The sequence below is a fragment of the Colias philodice genome, chromosome 17 (assembly GCF_061535455.1).
Source record: "Colias philodice isolate Cphi_HAF_F1 chromosome 17, ilColPhil1 Martin Lab GWU primary, whole genome shotgun sequence".
NCBI lineage: Eukaryota > Metazoa > Arthropoda > Insecta > Lepidoptera > Pieridae > Colias > Colias philodice.
The window spans coordinates 3,881,865-3,903,771 of NC_143102.1; the positions used below are offsets into that span (position 1 = coordinate 3,881,865).

The 21,907-nt window shown below is 33.4% G+C and overlaps 5 protein-coding genes across 7 annotated transcripts in view; 4 read left to right on the forward strand and 1 right to left on the reverse strand.

Annotated features, from left to right (window-relative positions):
- The window catches only part of Pgant5 (polypeptide N-acetylgalactosaminyltransferase 5), a 170,599-nt gene that overhangs the window by 85,400 nt on the left and 63,292 nt on the right, over positions 1–21,907 (reverse strand). The window lies entirely within an intron of this gene.
- Positions 257–2,286, forward strand: LOC149480984 (peptidyl-prolyl cis-trans isomerase sig-7). Its single transcript, XM_089705717.1, has one exon. The coding sequence runs from the start codon at positions 381–383 to the stop codon at positions 2,268–2,270; it is 1,890 nt and encodes a 629-aa protein (XP_089561843.1). The 5' UTR covers positions 257–380; the 3' UTR covers positions 2,271–2,286.
- LOC149480985 (uncharacterized) lies at positions 4,783–9,143 on the forward strand. Its single transcript, XM_089706102.1, has 4 exons — positions 4,783–4,899; positions 7,664–8,145; positions 8,293–8,527; positions 8,598–9,143. Exons 2-4 carry the CDS (start codon positions 7,664–7,666, stop codon positions 8,811–8,813), a joined length of 933 nt encoding a protein of 310 aa, XP_089562228.1. The 5' UTR covers positions 4,783–4,899; the 3' UTR covers positions 8,814–9,143.
- Positions 15,532–18,161, forward strand: LOC149480986 (putative neuropeptide precursor protein). Of its 3 annotated transcripts, none has more exons than XM_089705943.1 (5): positions 15,532–15,777; positions 16,353–16,493; positions 16,577–16,814; positions 16,898–17,047; positions 17,150–18,161. In XM_089705943.1, the coding sequence occupies exons 1-5, from the start codon at positions 15,699–15,701 to the stop codon at positions 17,679–17,681; spliced, it is 1,140 nt and encodes a 379-aa protein (XP_089562069.1). In that variant the 5' UTR covers positions 15,532–15,698; the 3' UTR covers positions 17,682–18,161. The 3 variants fall into 3 exon arrangements, with proteins under 3 accessions (XP_089562069.1, XP_089562071.1, XP_089562070.1); XM_089705944.1 differs by having other exon boundaries at positions 15,534–15,777; positions 16,368–16,493; XM_089705945.1 differs by lacking the exon at positions 16,353–16,493 and having other exon boundaries at positions 15,533–15,777; positions 16,637–16,814.
- LOC149480987 (nuclear factor NF-kappa-B p105 subunit-like) lies at positions 18,648–21,511 on the forward strand. The gene is made up of 5 exons (XM_089706103.1): positions 18,648–18,672; positions 19,912–20,119; positions 20,581–20,751; positions 20,966–21,054; positions 21,198–21,511. Exons 1-5 carry the CDS (start codon positions 18,648–18,650, stop codon positions 21,509–21,511), a joined length of 807 nt encoding a protein of 268 aa, XP_089562229.1.

The following is a 21,907-nucleotide window of genomic DNA, read 5'->3' on the forward strand; positions in this document are numbered from 1 at the left end:
GAAATCTTCATCAACTCGCATACTATACCGATATACTAGTTTTCTATAGAATCTACAGATGTCACTGTATTTATGATACTTTGATGTTATAAATATTTTTGTATTATTATTTATTATTAATATTATCTTACTTTAACTGTAAAATATAATTTTATTACAGACTCCACATTATATAAATACATTTTTTATCAAAATTTTAAATATGGCAATCATTTATTTTGACATAACATAATGCAGTGGACTGCAGACAAAAATGTCAAACCGTTGTCAATGTCAAACATTCAAATAGGTTATAATTGAAGCTTTGTGATGTGTCTGATTTTTAAAACCTTTTGCAATAATTAAACGCTTTATGATTTACACGTATAAAGTTAAAAATAATGGCAGTAGTAATAGAAACTACGCTCGGTGACATCACTGTGGATCTTTACTTAGATCAAAGACCTGTCACTTGTTTGAACTTTTTAAAACTATGCAAAATGAAATACTACAATTACAATCTATTTCATTCCATACGAAGTGGATTTATTGCTCAAACTGGTGATCCGACGGGGGAAGGATCTGGTGGAGAATCTATTTGGGGTATACTAGAAGGGCCTAGCAAAAGATTTTTTTCTGGAGAGAAAAGGCCTAAAATTCGTCACACAGAAGCTGGTTTGTTATCCATGGTTTGTACTGACGATATGATGGTGGGCTCACAATTTTTTTTCACTCTTGCCCCGGATCTGGACTCGTTAGACGGCACACATTGTGTGATTGGGGAAGTAACAGAAGGACATGAAGTTCTAGGAAAATTAAACGAAGTTATCTGCGATGAAGCTCATCGGCCATACCGTGATGTACGTATTACACATACAGTTGTTCTAGAAGATCCCTTTAGTGATCCCCCTGGCTTGAGAGCACCATCCCGGTCTCCATCACCAAATCCTGAGCGACTAAAGGGTGGTCGAATTGCGCCAGATGAAGAAATTGATGAAACTGAAGGTAAAACTGCTGAAGAAATACAAGAAATGATAGAGGAGAAAGAAGCTAAAGCCAGAGCTACTATCCTTGAAATAGTTGGTGATTTACCCGATGCTGATATTGCGCCACCTGAAAATGTACTATTTGTTTGTAAGCTCAATCCTGTCACAACAGACGATGACTTAGAAATTATTTTTAGTCGCTTTGGAAAGATTGTAACCTGTGAAGTTATTAGAGATAAGAAGACTGGTAACTCCTTACAATATGCCTTCATTGAGTTTGATAATAAAAAATCTTGTGAGGATGCTTATTTCAAAATGGACAATGTATTAATAGATGACCGAAGAATTCATGTGGACTTCTCACAATCAGTCTCAAAAATGAGATGGTTAGGTAAAGGGAGAGGTGTTCAATATTTTAATGACGATCAATCAGAAGTATCTTTTGACAAAATAGAAAAGTCCAATAGAACTTCAAGTAGAGATACAAATAAAAATAGCCATAGAGAGCATAACACAAAGCATGAGGATAGGAAACATGTAAGAAATGAAAGTAGTTATAGGGATAGAAAAAATAGAGAAGATAGACACCAAAATAATAGGTCACAAAGAGATAGAAGTAGGAGTAGATCTAGACAAAAAGATTCAAGTTCTCATAGAAGTGAAAGAGAAAGCAAGAGACAAAGCAAAGACCGTGATAATGGTATCAGTAGAAACTCTCATAGACACAGAAGTGAATACAATGGCACTGAAAGATCTCACAAATCTAACGTTTCCAACACTGAACGAAGGAACAATGATTCCCCTCTAAGAAGAAGTGATAAAGAATCTTACGACAAACATGATCGTAGTAAAGACCGCGATAAGAGAGACAAAAGCAAAAATGAAGAAAGGAGAAGTGAAAATAGTGTAACTAGTAAAACTAAAAAGAAACCTAGTAATGAGGAACCTAAAACTCCATCCCCCATTTTAGATAGAAAGAAACATGAAAAGGACAGTAAATCAAAGAATAAGCAAGCAAAAGACAGTAAATCTAATAAAAAGAAACGAAAGGTATCTACATCATCATCAGAGAGTTCTACAGAAAGTAGCTCTAGTACAGAATCATCAAGTTCAAGTGATTCTGATAGAAAGAAAAAGAGAAGAAAAAAGAGGAAAGTATCCACATCCAGTAGTTCGAGTAGTTCTTCCAGTAGTTCAGAAAGTAGTAGCGATTCTTCAACTTCTAGCTCTGATAGTGAAAAAGATAAGAAAAAACGTAAAAAGAAGGTTCATTCAAAAAAGCCTACAAAGAAATCTAAAAAATAAATCAATTATTAAGTATAAGACTGGGTTGTTTCTATCTGTAATCATTAATCTTTAAACAAATACGTACAAATGGTACAAATTGTTCGCTTTTGATATAACAAAGTATTACAAATAAAATTTAATTAAAAATGATGTACTTTGTATTTTTATACTTAATATTGAATGAACTACACTGCAATAATTAAAAATGAAATTGTTTTCCTTTGATATAAAACTGAACTCTAATTAGAATCACTTTCAATATTAGTTAAGACATGTTTCTTTAATTTATTTGTTTTAAAAAATATCACAATAAACCTTATTTTTTAATCGTTTTTTTATTTATTTTTCCTTCATTAAATTCACAATAATTTTCCTGATAAATAATTTAACTTAACATAAATATGTATGTATATTATAATATAGACTGTACATTACAAAACTTAATAACTTTGATACTTAAGTAGTAGTTACTGAAGAGAGGAAGATTCAATGTTATATTTGTTATAGATGAACCGATAGACCGACCGCAACGTTGAAATTAAATAAATGCATATACCTACCTAGGCATGATTAAGGCTTTACAATTTACTACCAAATTTTGAAACTTACCTGCATCATGGACCCAATAAATATCTAGATATTTGTCCATGCCTACATACAGTTATTATCAGCCCATTATGTTCCCACTGTAAGGACATCGCCCTCCTACGAGGGTACAGGCCATCAAATGCAGGTTGGTAGAAGTGTGGGTAGAAGCATAGAATATAATATATATATTATATAGGTACTATAGCGCCGTAGAACTAAAGCTGTAGAGCATTATATTTTGTTCAAAGATTAACAAAATGATTTTATTGCTTAGAAGTCTGCAAAGTCTAGTAAGCTGGTTATAAAATAGTTGTAACTATTAGATAATTTAATATCACTTAATTTATGTGATTATTCTTTAGAAATCGTCCTCAAAACAGATAAGTAATGGCTGGCGTCCACTAGTGACTAGGCGGATCGGGTCGGGCTGCATCGCAACGCAAAAATACGCCGGCCTATGTTTTGTATGAAACATCGTCCATTAGCGACGGATCGGAGCGCGGCCGCGGCGGGCCGCAACGCATTGGCGGATCGTTTTGCAGGCGTATTTCTGCCGGCGCGGCGGTGCGCTGCGACCCGCCCCGATCCGTCTAGTGGACGCAGGCAGACGGATTTTAGCGCACGTGCCGAGCTAAAAAATAAACGAAAATGAACGAAGAACTGCTTATTTCTATAGTGCAAAAGTATAGAGAACTGTATGATCTAGGAGACCCTAGATATCACGATGAGCAGCGGCGCATGAATATATATTATATATGGCAAGAAATAGCACAGATTTTGAATGAAACATGTGAGTTATAAATTTATAATTAATATAAAAAGCAGTTGAATGCCATAAAACCAAAAATATCAATAAAATTTCAACACGTGTAAGTTAGTTCATTAAATAATTCATTTAAATTCTAGGTTTTTAACCGATTTCAAAAAAGGAGGTTATCAATTCGATCCGTATGTAGGTATGTATTATTGTATATTTCCAGAAATGCCCAGTTTTTGGATATGTTAATCTATATCAGCTTCTAATAAAGACCTGTGCCAAATTTCAAAAGTGTTTGTATATTTGTCCACGCATATCTCCAAAAGTATAAGTCCGATTTAAATAATTCTTTTTTTTTGTTGTACCAGATATTGTTCTATTGATTTGAAGTCGTAAAATCTCTTCTTCGGAGCTGTCCATGGTAGCGCGATGTCAATTCAAGCACGAAAATACGTCTGTTAGATAAAATTCGCTTAGGCCTAGGCGGTCCGCCGCGCCCCGTACAGATGGACGCAAGAGCATAACAGTGCCGCGGCCCGTTCCGATGCGATCCGCCTCTCTAATGGATCTCTAATGGACGCCTAGCTTAACGAAATGCACATATAGGTACATTACGCGGATTGGAGGTTTTTATTTTTTTTAATCGACATTCCCAAAAACGATGGAGATCTATTTTATATGGAGTTTATTAATTAATTCTTTTTGAAACGAGTTTATTTTAGTCTCCATACAAAATTCGTTGGTCCCACTAACACATCTCGTACTTTAAAGACACTTAAATTTTTTTTTGAACCTGTTTTTGTTGGTATTTCTAAATTATTTTATCAATAACTAGCGGTCCGCCCCGGCTTCGCCCGTGGTACATATTTACGTTTTCTCTACGTAAAAACCATCCTCGTACTTCAAGGAATATAATAAAAAAATAATTATCGAAATCGGTTCAGCCGTTCTCGAGTTATGCGCTTACCAACACATTTTGCGATTCATTTTTATATATAAGAAGATATGTGACGCTAAATTAATTTGAATATTATAACGTAAAATACCTATGTCTCATTTTTGTTTCCCGAATGAAACCTCACGTAAGTTACCTGTTAGTGTTACCTTATATAACAACTATTAAGAAGAGATTCCCGGTCCGTCAAACATAATTTTTGATATATAGCAACACCATGGTACAAGTTGGCCAACCTAAGGAAAGAAATCGCCACTCGCCAGTTTGTTTCCTGTCAAAGTGTTGTTGAAGGTGATCGTCATTTTTGTCTCGGAAGTTTTTAATGTTTTTATGCGAGGATATCCACGGTAAGAATGAAAGTTTTACATATTATTTTAAAGTGTGTGTGTATATTTGCAATTCCTTTTACGAATTGAACTTAAGGGCGTCCTACTACATCAAAAGTCGTATATTATGTCCACGAGTATTTTGATTCACGAATGATTCCATGTGTTACCATATTGGTACGGGAGCTAGTCATTTTAGTATAGTTGGGTTTTTGATATACTGTTTCTCTTGTTATTTCGGTTAGAGTCCGGGCTGTCTGGCTAATTTCACTTATTTCGATGACATTTTAATTATTTTGAAATAAAAAATTGCGTACCTATGGCATCTATTTAACAACGAAAAAAACGTCTTACAATAAAAAAAATATGTCTGATGGATCTATCTAAAGGCAAAAGATCAAAAATTACGCGTTAATAAATGACTTTAAATTACGGATACTTTCCTGTGCAGATAAGATGCGCACTAATAAACGCAACCACTCCGGCCAGCCAGACAGCCCGGGCCCCGGACTCTAACCGAAATAGGAAGAGAAACAGTATATCAAAGAACCAACTATACTAAAATTCTCTCTTGTCAACGTTGCTAGCTCCTATACGATATGCGTTACGTAACATTCGTGAACAGTTGTAAAGAGTAGTACACACTATCAAATTGACAATTGACAATATTTCAAAATTTTAAGCTACTTATTTTTTTTATTTTAATGAAAACTAGATCAAAAACTATGATACATGTATTTTTTGCTTTTTCTAAATATGGAAGCAAGAAGCTTATATCTAATACACTGGAGATTGCACTATGACCATTAACTTGTCACAAGAAAATATAACCTTGAATGACGTCAGTGTTGTTTTTTGTCTCTTTCTGTGGGTGACCACGCTGGTTTGTCTATAAATAATAACGACATATATTTTTAACAGTATTTTTATTATAATTACTGGTCAACTTACAAGAATTATCACCTTTATACGACATACAATTTTAATTGGTAGAGCATGATAGTTTTAAATAACGCTTGATAACTTTTGGCTACAAAGCTTGGATATTAACCGATATACATCATTAACATCCTTTGTAAATAGAGGAAAGTTGTGTTTTGCATCAGATGCTGTTTACCAAATTGTAAGTTACTCAGATCTTCTTTTTAAACGCATTGCTTCGACGGGTCAACTTCAAGCCAAAAACATCAAATTAAAACTGTTTATAGCAGTATTTTTTTCTGGGTCGTAATCCTCAGTAATTTTACCCTTGATAGGCACTTTACATTACTTTTTACTTCATTTTTTGGAAAGCTGAAATACGTAAAACAAAAAAATATTAGGTTAAAAAGTATAAATTTCAATGTAAAAAAGAACAAACCACAATATGTGAGTGCAATACCGATGTCGTGTGTTGTTTCATTACTAGTATAAAAATTTTTAAAATGGTGTTCTAAATGTTCATCATAATATTGTTTAGCAATATATTATCGTCGCTATCCGTAAAAACCCATTATCATGGTTACCTTACTTGTTAAATTTGTTTGTTGAAAACTTGTTGAAAAATGATTAAAATATTAGGAAAAGAACTTATTTAACATGATTGCTTAGTAAAATGATGATAAATTTGACGATTTTTGCCATTAAAATGATTCTAAACAGGTAAATGCATGAGTATTGAGGAATATTGTAAATATCGTAAATATACACTTGCCTGTGAAATTATAGGCCAGAATTTGGTGTCCAAAAACTTCTGCAATTTTTCACAATGCAATACATTATTAATATTCGGAAAATATTTATTAAAAAATTTGGAAAATCCAAAAGTGCACGCCTCATAATTTTTTTTAATAAATATTTATTAATTATTATTTTTGTTTATTTAATAACAATTAAACCACATCGAATCAGACCCTGAAAAATGAAAGGGTTCTATTCCTGAGCATACTCAAGCGTAAGAGAAAAAAAAAGACTCGATTAGTAAAGTATTTCGGTCGCTATCGTGTTAACAAGAAAAAGGATCCGCACATACAGACACACGGACGTCCAAGACAGAACTTTTTTAAACTGTTTTTTAACTAGTTTAAATAACAAAAATGACATCAAAAATATCATGAACGTTAAAAATAGTGTTTTTTCTTAATATGTGTGTGTATGTATTATCTTACAAGTGCAATGTATGATACATAAAGACATTTTAAGTTTGAAAAATCAGATGTTTTGCGCGAAGTGACAGTAGTACCCACCTCAACGCTTCGCTTATGAGGCGTGCAATACGCAACAATATTAACTTAAATATTCGAAGCGACGCAATTTTTTTGACACTAATGCCATATTTTCAAAGTGAGAGTTGCTACAATTTTATTATGGTAACTACCCATAATCAGGGAGTATCGCTTTTTAATAATTTGTTCAGATACTTATTTTATTTAGCATAAATAATAATTGTCTCATCCAACAATGCTTCTGAATGACGTTGTTGGCAATTTATCAACAAACTCATGTACAAAAACTAACCTTTTGCACAGAATATTACAGCATACATAGTATCCTTGGGAAAACTTCGTATTAACAGTGGCAATACCAAGTTAGGTGTGAAAGTGATAAAACACTACAACTGGGCAATATTTTCTTCTTACACGTCAAATGTTCATACCGAAATCTCCAGTGTATAAGATATAAGCTTATATATGCATCTATATATGTACAGATATTTCTTTATTACCTCGTAAGTACCTACGTTGCGTGTAATCGAATAAAGTCAAAATTTACATTATTATTTTTAAATTATTTATTTACCTTTTAGATGGCACTTACGGCGGCAGAGAAACAAAAACGGTATAGGGAGCGAATGCGAGCCAATAACCCTGAAAAGTTTCAAGAAGCTAAACGAAAAAATTCAGCGCGGAATAAAGAAAGAAAAAAAATTAGCGAATGTACAGAGAATGAAAAGAAGAAACTACAGAAACAGTGGCGAGAAAGGAAAAATAGGCAAAAAATTAAACTTGAAAATTGTGAAGATATCAAAGGAAATGAAAGCGAGACCATTGATGATAAAATTAAGAAAGCACGATTAGCAGAACGAAAAAAAAATTTGAGGCGGTTTGCTATTGAAAAGGAAAGTTTTCACACCAAAATAAATAACTTGTCAAATACTATTATAACACTTAAAAAAAAATGTTGTCGCTTGATAAAAAATCAAAAATCATTACTTGAATGTATAGAAGAACTCAAGGCAAAAAATACAGCCACTGAAGAAGTTCCAACAACTGTGTTAAATATATTTTTGTAATTTTGAACTTTGCGCCTTGCAAGTTGCAACACCAGCTTACGCTTGCTCTGTGGTTTTTCTCTCTGCTCTGTGATATTATAGTGACTGTATAATATGTTCCCGGTATTTTTATTTAGAAATAAAGTTAATATTGAAATAATCAGTATTTGTGTCTCATTAACCCATCAAACTGAAAACACAGCCAGTATGGTTCCAATAACTGAAATGACACCACTATCGAAAACAGAAAATTACATAGAAAACAACTTACCCAACATAACGACGCCCGAAAAACAAAAAGTTAAAAAGCAACTACTGACCTTCAACGTTTTAACTACTGCTTTGCAGGATACATATGCAAACACAAAGAATAATAAAGACCGCAATATTTTCAAAACTGTACTTGAGAATGAAATAACAAAGAAATACAAGGTGAAAAGCGCAACTGCAGCTTCATTGGTTTTAAAAGGTAGTGCTCGTCGCAGAAAAAAACATTTTGAAGAAAAATAATATAATTATAAACGAAATCAAACAGTTCTATGAAAGAGACGACGTCAGTAGGGCAACAGCTGGAAAGAATGAAGTTAAGACTTTTAAGAAAAACAAGAAACAGCGACGCTATTTATTAAAAACTCAGAACGATCTTTACAAAAAGTATAAGTTTTTATTTCTTTTTTATTTATGACACTTTATTGTACAAGTACCAGTAATAAAAACATTTAACAAGAAAACATGAATATGGTAAGTGCACAAAAGGCGGCCTTATTGCTTAATGCAATCTCTTCCAGGCAACCACAAAAATAAAGGACATGTACGATGCTGGTTAAACGCGAAGGCGCAATCATAAAGAAAATAAGTAAAATTAAGGGTATGAAAACAAAATCAAAAACTATAGGAAATAAACAATATACAGGGATATAATTATAACATAAATAATTATGTACACAAAACTCAATAATATCAATATTACATACATACTACATCAATACTTAAAAAATAGATAATAATAAATACTGTTAAAATTTGAAATTGCAGCCTTCTTACATTTACATTGTGTATTGTACTAGATCTGTGGTGCATTGTCAATGTCATTATTTTATTGCTATAATCTGTGGTTAACTTCCTTGTTCCTTTTGGCGTCGTCCGTGACTGTAACTGTACCTAATTGTGATTGATTTAATTAAAACAGTTTCTAATAACTCGTAAATCCGTTTTTTATTTACAACAACAGGTTATGGGCCCAGGCCAACCTGCCGTAGTACAGATTACAGTCGATTGTTGAATAATAATTAGTCCGACAAAGTACCGCGTGCATAACCTCACATCAGTTACCGGCTCGCGATCTTTCTGCTGCTTTTCAAAATTCAAGATGAACAGTAACAATACAATTATGTCGATCCCAAAACTCACGGGACGAGACAACTGGTCCAACTGGAGTTTCGCCGTCAGAGCGTATCTGCAACACGAGGAGTTAGATGAATGTCTTACGAGGGAACCCGATTGTAATGATCCAAAGGCTATGAAAAAGGATGTAAAAGCTAAGTCAAAATTGATTCTATTGATTGATCCTATACTTTATATCCATATTCAAGATGCAGTCAATGCCAAACAAGTCTGGGACAACCTCACGATTTCTTTCGAAGACCAAGGACTGACACGGAAAGTTGGCTTATTAAAAGAATTAATTAACACCGATTTAGAAAGCAGCTTGTCAGTGGAAGACTATGTAAATAAAATTATGACAGCCGCGCACAAATTAAGAAATATAAAATTTCATGTCGATGATGAGTGGTTGGGCACATTAATGCTGGCAGGGCTGCCAGATATGTATAAGCCCATGATTATGGGCTTAGAAAGTTCCGGTATGAAAATTAGTGCTGACTTAGTAAAAAATAAATTACTACAGGAAGTGAAAATGTCAGACACTACTGCACTTTATACAAACACAAAAAAATACTTGCCCAAAAGTGATAAGAAAGGCCCTAGATGTTTTAATTGTAATAAGTACGGACATCTCAGCAAAAATTGTTGGCATAAGAAGACAACCAGTAAAAAAACAGATAAAGACACAGGTTATGTTGCAGCTTTTTCAGCATCCACAGCAAATGAGTCTAATTCTTGGCATGTTGACTCAGGAGCATCCATGCATATGACTATGCACCGGGACTGGCTCACTGACATCACCGTTTCACCTGTACCGAGCATAAGGATTGCTAACAACAAAGAATTAAAAGTTGAATGCTGCGGGAATGTATGTATTAAGGTAAAGGCACATGATGGCAGCACCGATTCAATACAGGTGAGGAATGTTTTATTTGTACCAGAATTGAAAACTAATTTGTTATCAGTTAGCAAAATAATTCAAAGTGGATGCAATGTAATATTTAATGAATCTGGCTGTAAAATTTACAATGCTAGTAACAAATTAGTAGCACATGCTAGATTAATGAATGCAACATATCTGTTAAACACTCTTCAAGAAATGCAAGTCATGATGGCCAAGGCTGATGATGATACTTATCTGTGGCACCAAAGGATGGGTCATTTAAATTTCACAAGTCTTAATAAGGTACCTCTCTGTACAGAAGGAGTCAACTTGTCAACAGGTATGGAAAATTCCATCTGTGTTACCTGTCTTGAAGGCAAGCAAACGAGAAAACCGTTCCCTGCTGAAGGTTCCCGAGCAACCAGCTTGCTAGAACTTATCCACAGTGATGTGTGTGGACCGATGCAGCAGACATCAATAGGAGGAGCAAGGTATTTTGTAACCTTTATTGATGACTTTTCTCGCCGAGTATGCATATATCCTATAAAAAACAAAAGTGAAGTATTTCAAAAATTTGTTGAATATAAAAATAGAGTGGAAAATGAATTGAATAAAAAAATAAAAATTCTTAGATCTGACAATGGAACTGAATATAAAAATAATATTTTTGAGACTTACCTGAAAAAGCATGGAATTTTGCACCAGACATCAAATCCATACTCACCCGAACAAAACGGATTAAGCGAACGAATGAACCGTACACTTATTGAGCGTGCTAAATGTATGTTGTTAAACTCTGGTTTACAGAAAGATTTTTGGGCTGAAGCGGTAACTACAGCAGCTTACATAGTGAACCGCTCTCCCACCCGCAGTTTATCAGATGCAACACCATATGAAGTATGGACTGGAAAAAAGCCAAATTTGAGCCACATGAGAATATTCGGATGTCCTGCGATGGTGCATATTCCTAAAGAAAAAAGAAGTAAGTTGGATGTAAAGTCACGAAAATTTATATTTGTTGGTTACAGCGACGGTACAAAAGGCTACAAATTCATAGATTCTAAAACAAAGAAAGGAATTGTAAGTAGAGATGTTGTCTTTTTGGAAAATTCAATAAAACAAAATAATGTTGTAGTACCAATTTCTAGTAGTGAAAATATAGAATCAACATGTAATGTTAAGCCTACAAATGTAAATTCTGAGTTGAATGAAAATTCACTGGATAATTCCCAATCTAAAGATATAACCTCCGCAACAGATAGCGATGATTCTTTTCATTCCAATGATGATGACATATCTCTGTACATACCTGAAAGAAAAATTGAATTACTACCGAATATTAACATAACAACAAGATCTAAAAGAATAATAAAAGATAATAATACTTACCTCTGCATAGATGGAGTTACATTACCTGATGTGCCGCAGACATACTCTGAAGCTGTGTCGTGCCGGGATGGAGACAAATGGAAACAATCAATTCAGGAGGAGCTTAAGGCACACAAACAAAATGAAACCTGGACGTTGGTAGAGAAGCCTCCAAATGTTAAGACTATTGGATGCAAGTGGGTCTTTCGTATCAAAGATGAGCCAACAGGTATGATTTATAAATCTAGATTATGTGCCAAGGGATGTTCACAAAGCTATCAAATTGATTATACAGAAACATTTTCTCCAACGGTGAGATATGACTCAGTCCGAATTATACTAACTGAAGTATGTCAACACAATCTTGAAATGATACAGTTTGATATTAAAACTGCTTTTCTGTATGGAGACATAACAGAAAATATATATATGTATCCACCTGAAGGATTAGATGTTCCATCAAACTATATTTGTAAATTAAAAAAATCTCTTTATGGATTAAAACAAGCTCCAAGGTGTTGGAACTCTAAGTTCAAAACTGTTCTGAACAATTTTGGTTTTAATAACAGTCACTCAGATCAATGTGTCTATACAGGTCATGTAAATGGTATTAAAGTTTATTTGTTGTTATATGTTGACGATGGATTAATAATATCAAAGGATAAATCTGTAATTGATAAAGTTATAAGTCAGCTAAAAGAAAATTTTGAAGTTAAAACTATGGAGCCAAGAAATTTTGTTGGTTTGCAAATAGAGAGGTCTAAAGGACACTTATTCATTCATCAAACAAAATATATTGAAAAATTATTGATAAAATTTAACATGAACAATGCTAATGGATGTAGTATACCTATTGATCCTCATACTTCCCTAATAAAGAAAAAGGTGACACTTGAAGAGAGAATACCATATAGAGAGGCCGTAGGTTCTCTTATGCACTTAGCTATTGTAAGTAGGCCTGACATCATGTTTGGAGTCAGCTTAGTTAGTAGGTATCTTGATTGCTATGATGACACTCACTGGGTTGTTGTTAAAAAGATACTTAAATATTTAAAAGAAACTAAAGAATATGGTATAAATTATTCTTCAACAGACAATAATATAGTAGAAGGGTATAGTGATTCAGACTATGCCACAGACACCGACTCTAGAAGATCTACTTCTGGGTATGTTTTCATAAAAAATGGTGCAGCTGTCACTTGGTCGAGTCAACGGCAACAGAGCATTGCACTGAGCACTACAGAGGCAGAATTCATGGCTGCGTGTTCGGCCACAAAAGAAGCTTTATGGATTAAAAGATTACTTTGTGATATTAGTGCGTATAATCAGGATTCAATTTGCTTAAATGTAGACAATCAAAGTGCAATTTCAGTAATTAAAAATGTAGATTTTCATAAACGGTGTAAGCACATTGATGTAAAGTATAAATTTGTAAAGGAGAAGTTTCAAGAGAATGAAATAGATTTAAGCTATATATGTACTAATGAACAGTGTGCAGATATATTTACTAAACCCCTTCCTCGAGTGAGATTTCAATATTTAAGAGATAAAATGGGTGTAAAATTAAAGATGTAATTTTTGTTTTGATATTTTTGTTTTGTTGTAATACATATTAATGTATCAGTACACTGTTACAAACTGTGTGTATGATTATGTATGTCATTTTTGATAATTTTTTGTTTTGATCTGTGTTTATATGTAAAGGAATATGTAAAGTAAATTGAAGTTTAGACTGAAGAAGGCTTTAATTTGGTGGGTGTGTTAAAATTTGAAATTGCAGCCTTCTTACATTTACATTGTGTATTGTACTAGATCTGTGGTGCATTGTCAATGTCATTATTTTATTGCTATAATCTGTGGTTAACTTCCTTGTTCCTTTTGGCGTCGTCCGTGACTGTAACTGTACCTAATTGTGATTGATTTAATTAAAACAGTTTCTAATAACTCGTAAATCCGTTTTTTATTTACAACAACAAATACAATTAAATAAATATAAGACATAATTTTTTTCTAGTATGTACACTAGGATTTATAAAGTTCACATGTGTTACCGTCGTTCACGAATGTTACCATGTGTTACTTATTCACGACTGTTACCCTACAATTTTTGGCGGCCATAATCACCGTGATACCTGTGTTGATACTCTCTGCCCTATGCTCTGCCCATTGACCTCTATTACAATAGTCAATAACAGAGGTATATAGAATTAATTTTAGGTAGGTAGTTACCTAACTATCTAAAATAAAGTTAAAATATTATAAATACTTAACTATTGGGTTTTTTATTTGTCAATTAGATACCTATAATCAGCCATTTTAACAACGCTCCCAAGTCCCAAAAAACGACGCATTTCGTAGCGTGTGAATTAAAAAAAAGTTTTCCATTATATGTACGCATCTAACTAGGTAATAGGTATCTATTGTAGTCATACAAACTCTTCATTTGGAGTTTATAAATTTGTACTTTAAAATCCTAGGTGAAAGGAAGCTATAAACATATCAAAGTATCAAATGGTACCTAACCTGTTAACAGGACGTTGTTGACTCGGTCGCGAGAATCTATTAGCTCTCCAGTCTGCCTTTGTGCCTATTGTGCAAGTCATAAAGTATCTGAACAAGCAGATGATTGCCGTTAGCGACTTATTGAGCGATATACAGCATGGATTGGTAGTAGAATGAAATCTGGGAGAATATATTATTTGTTAAAGGAAAAATATAAACCTTGGAAACTTTTGGGATAGCTACAAATGATAACTTGTTTGTACCATTTATTATTGTCCCGTATCCTTGCCAAGAAATCATAACGATTATAGGTAACTATCGTGAACCTATTAATTTATTTCTAACAGCGAAGACTACGTTTCTGGATAAGAACTGAAACGAGACTACACTTAATCCAAAGTTGCGTTATCGTACTGATAAATTCATTACACGTCTACTGATTATACTTAATAGTTATTACTTATCTACCCATCGGAGTATCTCTATGCAACAAAACGATACGAAAAAGTTTTAATCATGCATTCTTTATAATTAACTAATAAGAATTATTTATGTACCTAACACTGCCCAAATTATTGACCCCGAAATCTTGTTAAGAGGAAAATTTTCCAGAAACAAACATAAAAACTGTAAATTAAAACGAAATAATGTTCAATGTATTGTAATTAATGGGCGTCTCGAGTCTCGACGCTTCCATCTCATCTCTTTCCACCATTGCGATATTTCGTCGAAAGGTTTATTTATTAAAGTAGCTTTTGCTAGACGTCATAGGGTCAGGGAGGCATTCTTTTGAAATAAAATTAAGTAATAATAAAATATATCAATTTTATGGAAAAATTGATTTAGGTCTTTTTTTAAATACTAATTCCGAGAAATGGAGTTTGTTTAATAACTAATATGAAGAACATAGTTAATAGGTAAGTATATACATATTTATTTATGTTTTGTCTAAAGTCTTCCATCATATTATTGCAAAGGAATGTTATATTTATCGTAGGTATTCCTTACTACGTATATTGCAATGACATATCGCTAAATTGAAATGTTAATTGACTTGATTTTTTCGAGCCCCCAAAATATTTGAAAAGAAAATACAATAAAATACTAGATATTGGAATATTATCTTCAAATCTATTAGCATCAAATTATTATTTTCTAAACATGTAGAAGGCATTATCGATCTGAAATGCGTTTGAATAAGTGATAAGAAAGCTTAGATAAAAACTCCAGCCTGTGTTATGCAATATCTAGATTACTCGTCGAAGCTATCAGTTCGTCCCTGCATAGTTCACTGCGCATGTTCGCACAATATCGACACCGACGATAGCTTTTTCTCCAGTTGATGCTGGAACTCGTCGCTCGCCATCCGAAGACAGAAATTTCCTCCCTTGTAACCTAAATATTAATTAATAATTTCTTATTCGAGTCGTGAATATGTTGGTAATTTCGCTGACCGCGTTTGTCGCGGTAATTCTTCTGAGCGATGCGCTACCAACGCCTTCTAATAACAAAGGTAGGGTAACTGTTATATTATTTTTTTCTATACTAGTAGGAATATATACCATTAAAATTATATTATCAATCAATTATCAATTAGAAAAAGGATTATAATGTTTTCAGTATGTTGTTTCTTTATATATAATTTTCATAGTCTATCACTGTTTGTATCGATCAGCCGGCTCATATCCGCGCAGTTCTATTTTTAGCAACAGGTGTCCTGCGCGCTTCTACGTTTTTCGTTCTGCCTCAACTATGACCTTTACAAGCCTTTCACTGAAATTCAATTTTATTGTAAGGTATAAGCATACTTTACAATAAAATTGAAATTGCTTGCTCTTACATAAAATAAATTTTTCTAAAAGAAATAACAAGCTATTTAACACAGTAGGTATACCTACAACAATATGAATTAGGTATCTTCCTATATTATAAACTTATAACTTTACGATTAGCCATTATTATACGAGTAATATAACGTATGGAAATAGCACAGTAGGTATCGATGTATATTCATACATACAATGATACATAACTATGTATTCATACAGTTATTTTCGTTTAATTGAAATTTAATTAACCAATTTATAGTTTATTCATTATTAGAAAACGGTCCAATTGCTGAGCTACCCGAAAATTGGGACCAAACAAAAGACGACACTCAGTCATTATTTTTGAATAAGAGCGACAAAAATGATCTGGAACCATATCCACTCGCTCTCAGTGAGGAAGGTAAACACTTCACCATACAATTTTGACTTGCTTCCATAACCTTCCATTCAATATTATTTTGAATGACACGGCGATTATTTCAGGAAATCAAGAAGGATTTGAACAAGTAATTGATCAAAGATATGATTCGCCTCAATCAACAGGTGAACTGGATAACCTCATATTGAGACCAGAATTGTATGGAGAACCACCGGCCATAGAAGGGCTGTCTGCTGGATACGACGCGCGTCGCAGAAAGCGCGGCACAGGAACAAAAGTTGTAGGCGCTGGTACTGCAACGAAAGTAGCTACCAAATCTAATTCTGGGAAGAAAAACCTCAAGTAAGCGTTTTGAATTCACAGGTTAAATTAGGTATACCTATATCGGATTTTGGAAATAGATTTTAATCTGATTTTCATTTTAGGCAGCAGGAAAGTCTTTCACCTGTAGAAACTGCAGCCGAAGATTACGAAACCCATCGTCTTAAAAGGGGCAGCGGAAGCAAAGTTGGTGGTGCTGCGGCTTCTGCTAAAAATGTGGGTAAGAATACTGGAGGCAACAAGAAGAATTTCCGGTAAGCAATTTAAATAAGTGTTATGTCCTTAATCAAACGAATAAGGACATATCTATACGTATTTCGTCTTATACTCATATTCTAATTGTATTTTGTACACAGGCCAATATCAGAACGCCGTAAACGTGACTCCGGTCTCAGCGCTGCTGATGTGCGTGCTCTACTCAACATGTGGGAAGCGCAAGAACGCAGGAAACAAGAATGGAATGCAAACCACTGGACTCCTAATGGTTATTATGGCCACGTAAACACGCTTGATGAAGAGCAGCCAGAAGTCGATGAAAATGGAGACGTATGGTACAATGAACCCGTTGTAATTGGAGCACGCGAAAGAGATTATCCTCGTCACTCTTACTTCTCTGAACAGAACCGAATGGCTTTGGCTCAAGGATTACCAGACTTGTACCAAGTGGATCCGAATGAAGTCGCTCGTCGATATGAGGAAGCCCGTCGCAAGAGAATGTATGCTAATAGAATGAAACGCTTCATGGTTGCACGTAAACGCTCTGATGGGATGATACATCAAAATAACTACAGACCTCGTGATGATCTGTATACTCTTGCTGAACTGCTGCGTTCATCGCCCCGTGTCCAAGAACAAGACCTTCCCGTGTACCGACGACTTATACTTTAAGCTGTTCTACATTGGGTATCCATTCGAAGGAAAATATCTGATCTTTACTGTCCTTTCCAAACTTTAAAATACAAAACGTATGTAAGGGCTCCCCTATTATTTATGATATCTATCTTTCGACTGGATATCAACACTTTTAGTTAGGATGGGCTATATCTCTGCATTTAATTATTCTGCTATATTTAGGATATAGTCAGTATTTTAGTTATAGATAAGTTTGTAAGCAGGTATTGTAGCAGAATCGTTTTCAAATTTAAATTAAGATTGGCCTAATATTACAATATTTTAAACACGTACTTTCCCTACCTCAGTTACTTGCATATCCATTAATGTATGCATACGAAACAAAATACATTAAATTCCTCTAATATTTACACAAGCATCATTATTCGTGAAGTGTGACTTCACAAAAAGTCGAAGTCTAGTATTAGTCAATGTGTATATGTATACTTGCTGTATTAATATAGCATAATCTAATAATTGCTGTTTTATTTCAAACCCTATAGACACTGAAACTCAATAACTTTTTTAGTTAGTCTTTTAAGTGTATAAATAATATATAAGAATTAGTAATTTTTTTAAAGACTATTGATTCGGAATGTGCTATCACCAACGATATAATTTATGTAATAGGTAATCACCCAACTACCACCAAGAAGAATAGGCAAGGAACTCGATAGTACCTAAATCAGACAATAATTTATCACAATATAAATTCATTTTTCCGTTGTTGCTTTATGTCTGTCGCAAGCAGAAAAACACGACAGTAAAAACTTTTAGCTGCCTAAATTTTTAAAATGAAAAAACGAAAATGTATAACTCATGTCATTTTCATACTTGACAATGTTATATTAAATGTTAATATGAATGAAAAACAAACACCTAATATAAGTAAAAGTTTTGAGGAAACACAAAGTAAGAATATAGTGACTACAGCTACAGCTTCTACGAGCCAACCTGAAGAAGATGTCCAATCCACGGCGAGGGCAACGTATGAACTATTTTTATGGTTATTTAGCTACAATAAGATGTTTCTATGTCGGTTAGGAAAAGATTTGTTTCGATCGCTTACCTACTTTTTCTATCCGGATCGAGCATTACCAAATCATATTGAGGAGCTGATAAAAGCGCAAAGAAATTTACAGCTTCTACGTGAACAACATGCAGCAGCTTATAGCAGATACAACATTATTAAAAAACCTACTAGTTCGAGAAAACTCTCAAAGACGTAGACCAATATTTTCACATGAAAGTTCGATACAAATGATCGATTATTATATAAAACTCTTGTACCTATATGTTCTTTCCAGCAACAATGGATCTGAAATACAATGTTCTACAAAGAACATACAATATGTAGAATCTACTCATATTGAAAGAGATCAGATGTTTGTTATTGTGGATTCAAGCTGCATAAGCAATCCAAGTTCAAGAGAATTATTAATCAATAGTATTCCACATTCAAGAGAAGTTGCAATGCCAAAACATTACAATCGAAATGTCCTGCCCATTGGTATTCCATCAACCAGCAAAGATATTATAATCGAGCCATTTCATTCTGCATTTGTTGATATAGATTCTAGGGACGAATTACAAATGATTGAAATAAATCTACAAAGTGAAAGTTGCGAGTTACCTATTAAAATTGAAGATGAAGAAGACAACGACTCAATTGTGATAGCCTATTTAAAAAATAGAGATAAATTTGTTGAAAGAGATGGTTTAATAGTTTCTACAAAGAAGAAATCATCACTGCTTGACGATGTTCCAAAAATGGAAACTATTTTAGAGGATGAACAATTTGCTTCATTCGTAATTTCACAAAACATTTCTAGTAACTCCCTTCCGCCTAAAAATAAAGACAAAGTGGAATAATATTTAGTTGCTATTTCAAAATGTCTACTGTTAACAGTTATGACGAATATTTCAATTATTGAACGTATAATTTAATAAATAAATACGCATTTAATGAATTTTCTTTTTTCTATATTTTACCAAATGAAATTACCCCATTATTTATATTTATTCAAATTGTCTAGCCTTCCCCGAGGGAGTTTAAATAATGCCTTTTGTTTATTGTGACTGTGATGTGTCATGTGACCCATAATAATTATCTATTTAGTTTAAATTTAATTAACTAATATAAACTACCTATAAAGTGACATCACCTCGATAGTACCTAAAGAAATAAAATTGTGGCATCTTACTACAAATTTATAATCCAATTCAGAAATATCGGAGCATTCACTGGACTTGCACATCCCATCCTATCCTGGATCTCCTAGATCAATAGACATTGGATCTAGCCATTCGTATGAATCAGAACAGTATCATAATGATCCACAACTGAGGGAAGCAATCGAGTTTCTCCATGCTGACAAGGATTTACTTATAGCTGCTGAAACTGGCAATGATCAACTTTTAGAGATTATTTTAAGGTGATTTTGCTATTTTTACTTTCCTAGGCTATACTAATATTCCATATCCTCTTCGCACAAAATAATTTCTACGAACGAAACAAAAATCTGGAAAACGTGTAGTGGGAATTCGTGAGAAACGTCAGCATTCGAATATTAAAAAAAAGACGGGTTGCACTCCGGGAGTGCCGGCAGAAGTGAAAACTTGATTATTAACGTTGAGCATGTTTGATATTTTGGAATGGTATCCGTCTTTTTCGATCAGGCCACGTGTCCTGACGCGAGTTTAAGATTTTATACCCATTACAGAAAAAGTGCTCAACGCCGCTAAAGAAGTTTTCACTTCAAAAAACTACTTATAACAAATTCGATACCATTTGAATTTTTACGTTATCGATAATAGACCTTCGACCTCATCATGATTACTCAGTTCTTTTTGTTCAAATACCTCTATTCAAAGGTAAACGTTTGAAACGTTTCAGACGCACTGATACCAACATTCAGGAAATGGACCATTTGGGAAGAAATGCTCTCCATCTAGCCGTTTGCTCTGGCAATATTCGAGCAGTTGAAATTCTGTTAAAGGCTGGAGTTAATCCAAACATTAAAGATAGTGTTGGTATGACACCACTATCACTATGTTTAATGAGGAGGTGATGATTTTAGTTCAAGAAAAAGACCATTTTGTGAATATTATTAGTTTACAAAATTTTAAAATATAAACACAGTATAAATAAGTACTTATCAGTGTATATTATTTTCTAAAAAATATAGGTAGGTACTTTTATTAATAAGTAGTTATATAGGTACCTACTTATGAAGTGTAGCTACTACAGATCAATAATCACGAAATCTCTCCAAATACAGCCCTTTGTTAGCTGTGGCACAACTACTGTTTGATTATGGCGCCAAGATATTACCTCGTTCCAATCCAATGGATACTGGATTATTCATTCGTTAGTTTACAATAAAAAATATCTCTTTTTATATTATTAAGTATATGTAATAATATCATGTCCATTGGATTTTTTTAAATAAGTAATATTGCAACTATAGCGATATATGTAGTTAGGTATATTTTAACAAATAAAAATTTCAGAATTTGTAATGATGTCAACTCCGACTGAGGAAGAATCCAAAATAATGCGACTTCTTGTCGCTGAAGGTGCTCTCATAAATGACCCCAAGGCCCCTGGTGGTCGCCAAGCCTTACATTTTGCTGCCATGAATAATAATTGCACGCTAATAAAAATTCTCATGGATTTAGGAGCGCATTTATTTGCAACAAACCACAGAAATGAAACACCCAGAGAAGTTGCTGCTACCTTTGATTGTGTAGAAGCTTATAAATTATTAACTGAATTAGAGGATATCGATATAAACAGTCCTTCGACGCACTTTTTCAACTTGTGAGTCAAATAGGTAAATGTTTTATCTTGATAAAATGTTTATAATTTTGTTCAAATAAAAGAAAATGTTACGTAGACTATGCGTAGACTATAAAGTACAGGTATAAAATACAAATGTGTTTTTTTGTTGTTTGTCTTTTCACGCCGCAACGGAGCGATTTGCTCGTATGATTTTTGTCTGGAGATATAGAGAGACTAGTAGTTGGTGAATTATTATTTTAATTCCCATAGGAATTTCCTTTCTCCGCGCAAGAAATATATACATACTTATATAATAAACATTTAAAAATACACATTTAAAATTAAAACAGTTGGTTTTAGTTTCTATACCTATGCTATGACACAGTATTACAATATTTCCTATCCATCAAGCCAATCACAAAAATTAATAAAAATAAAT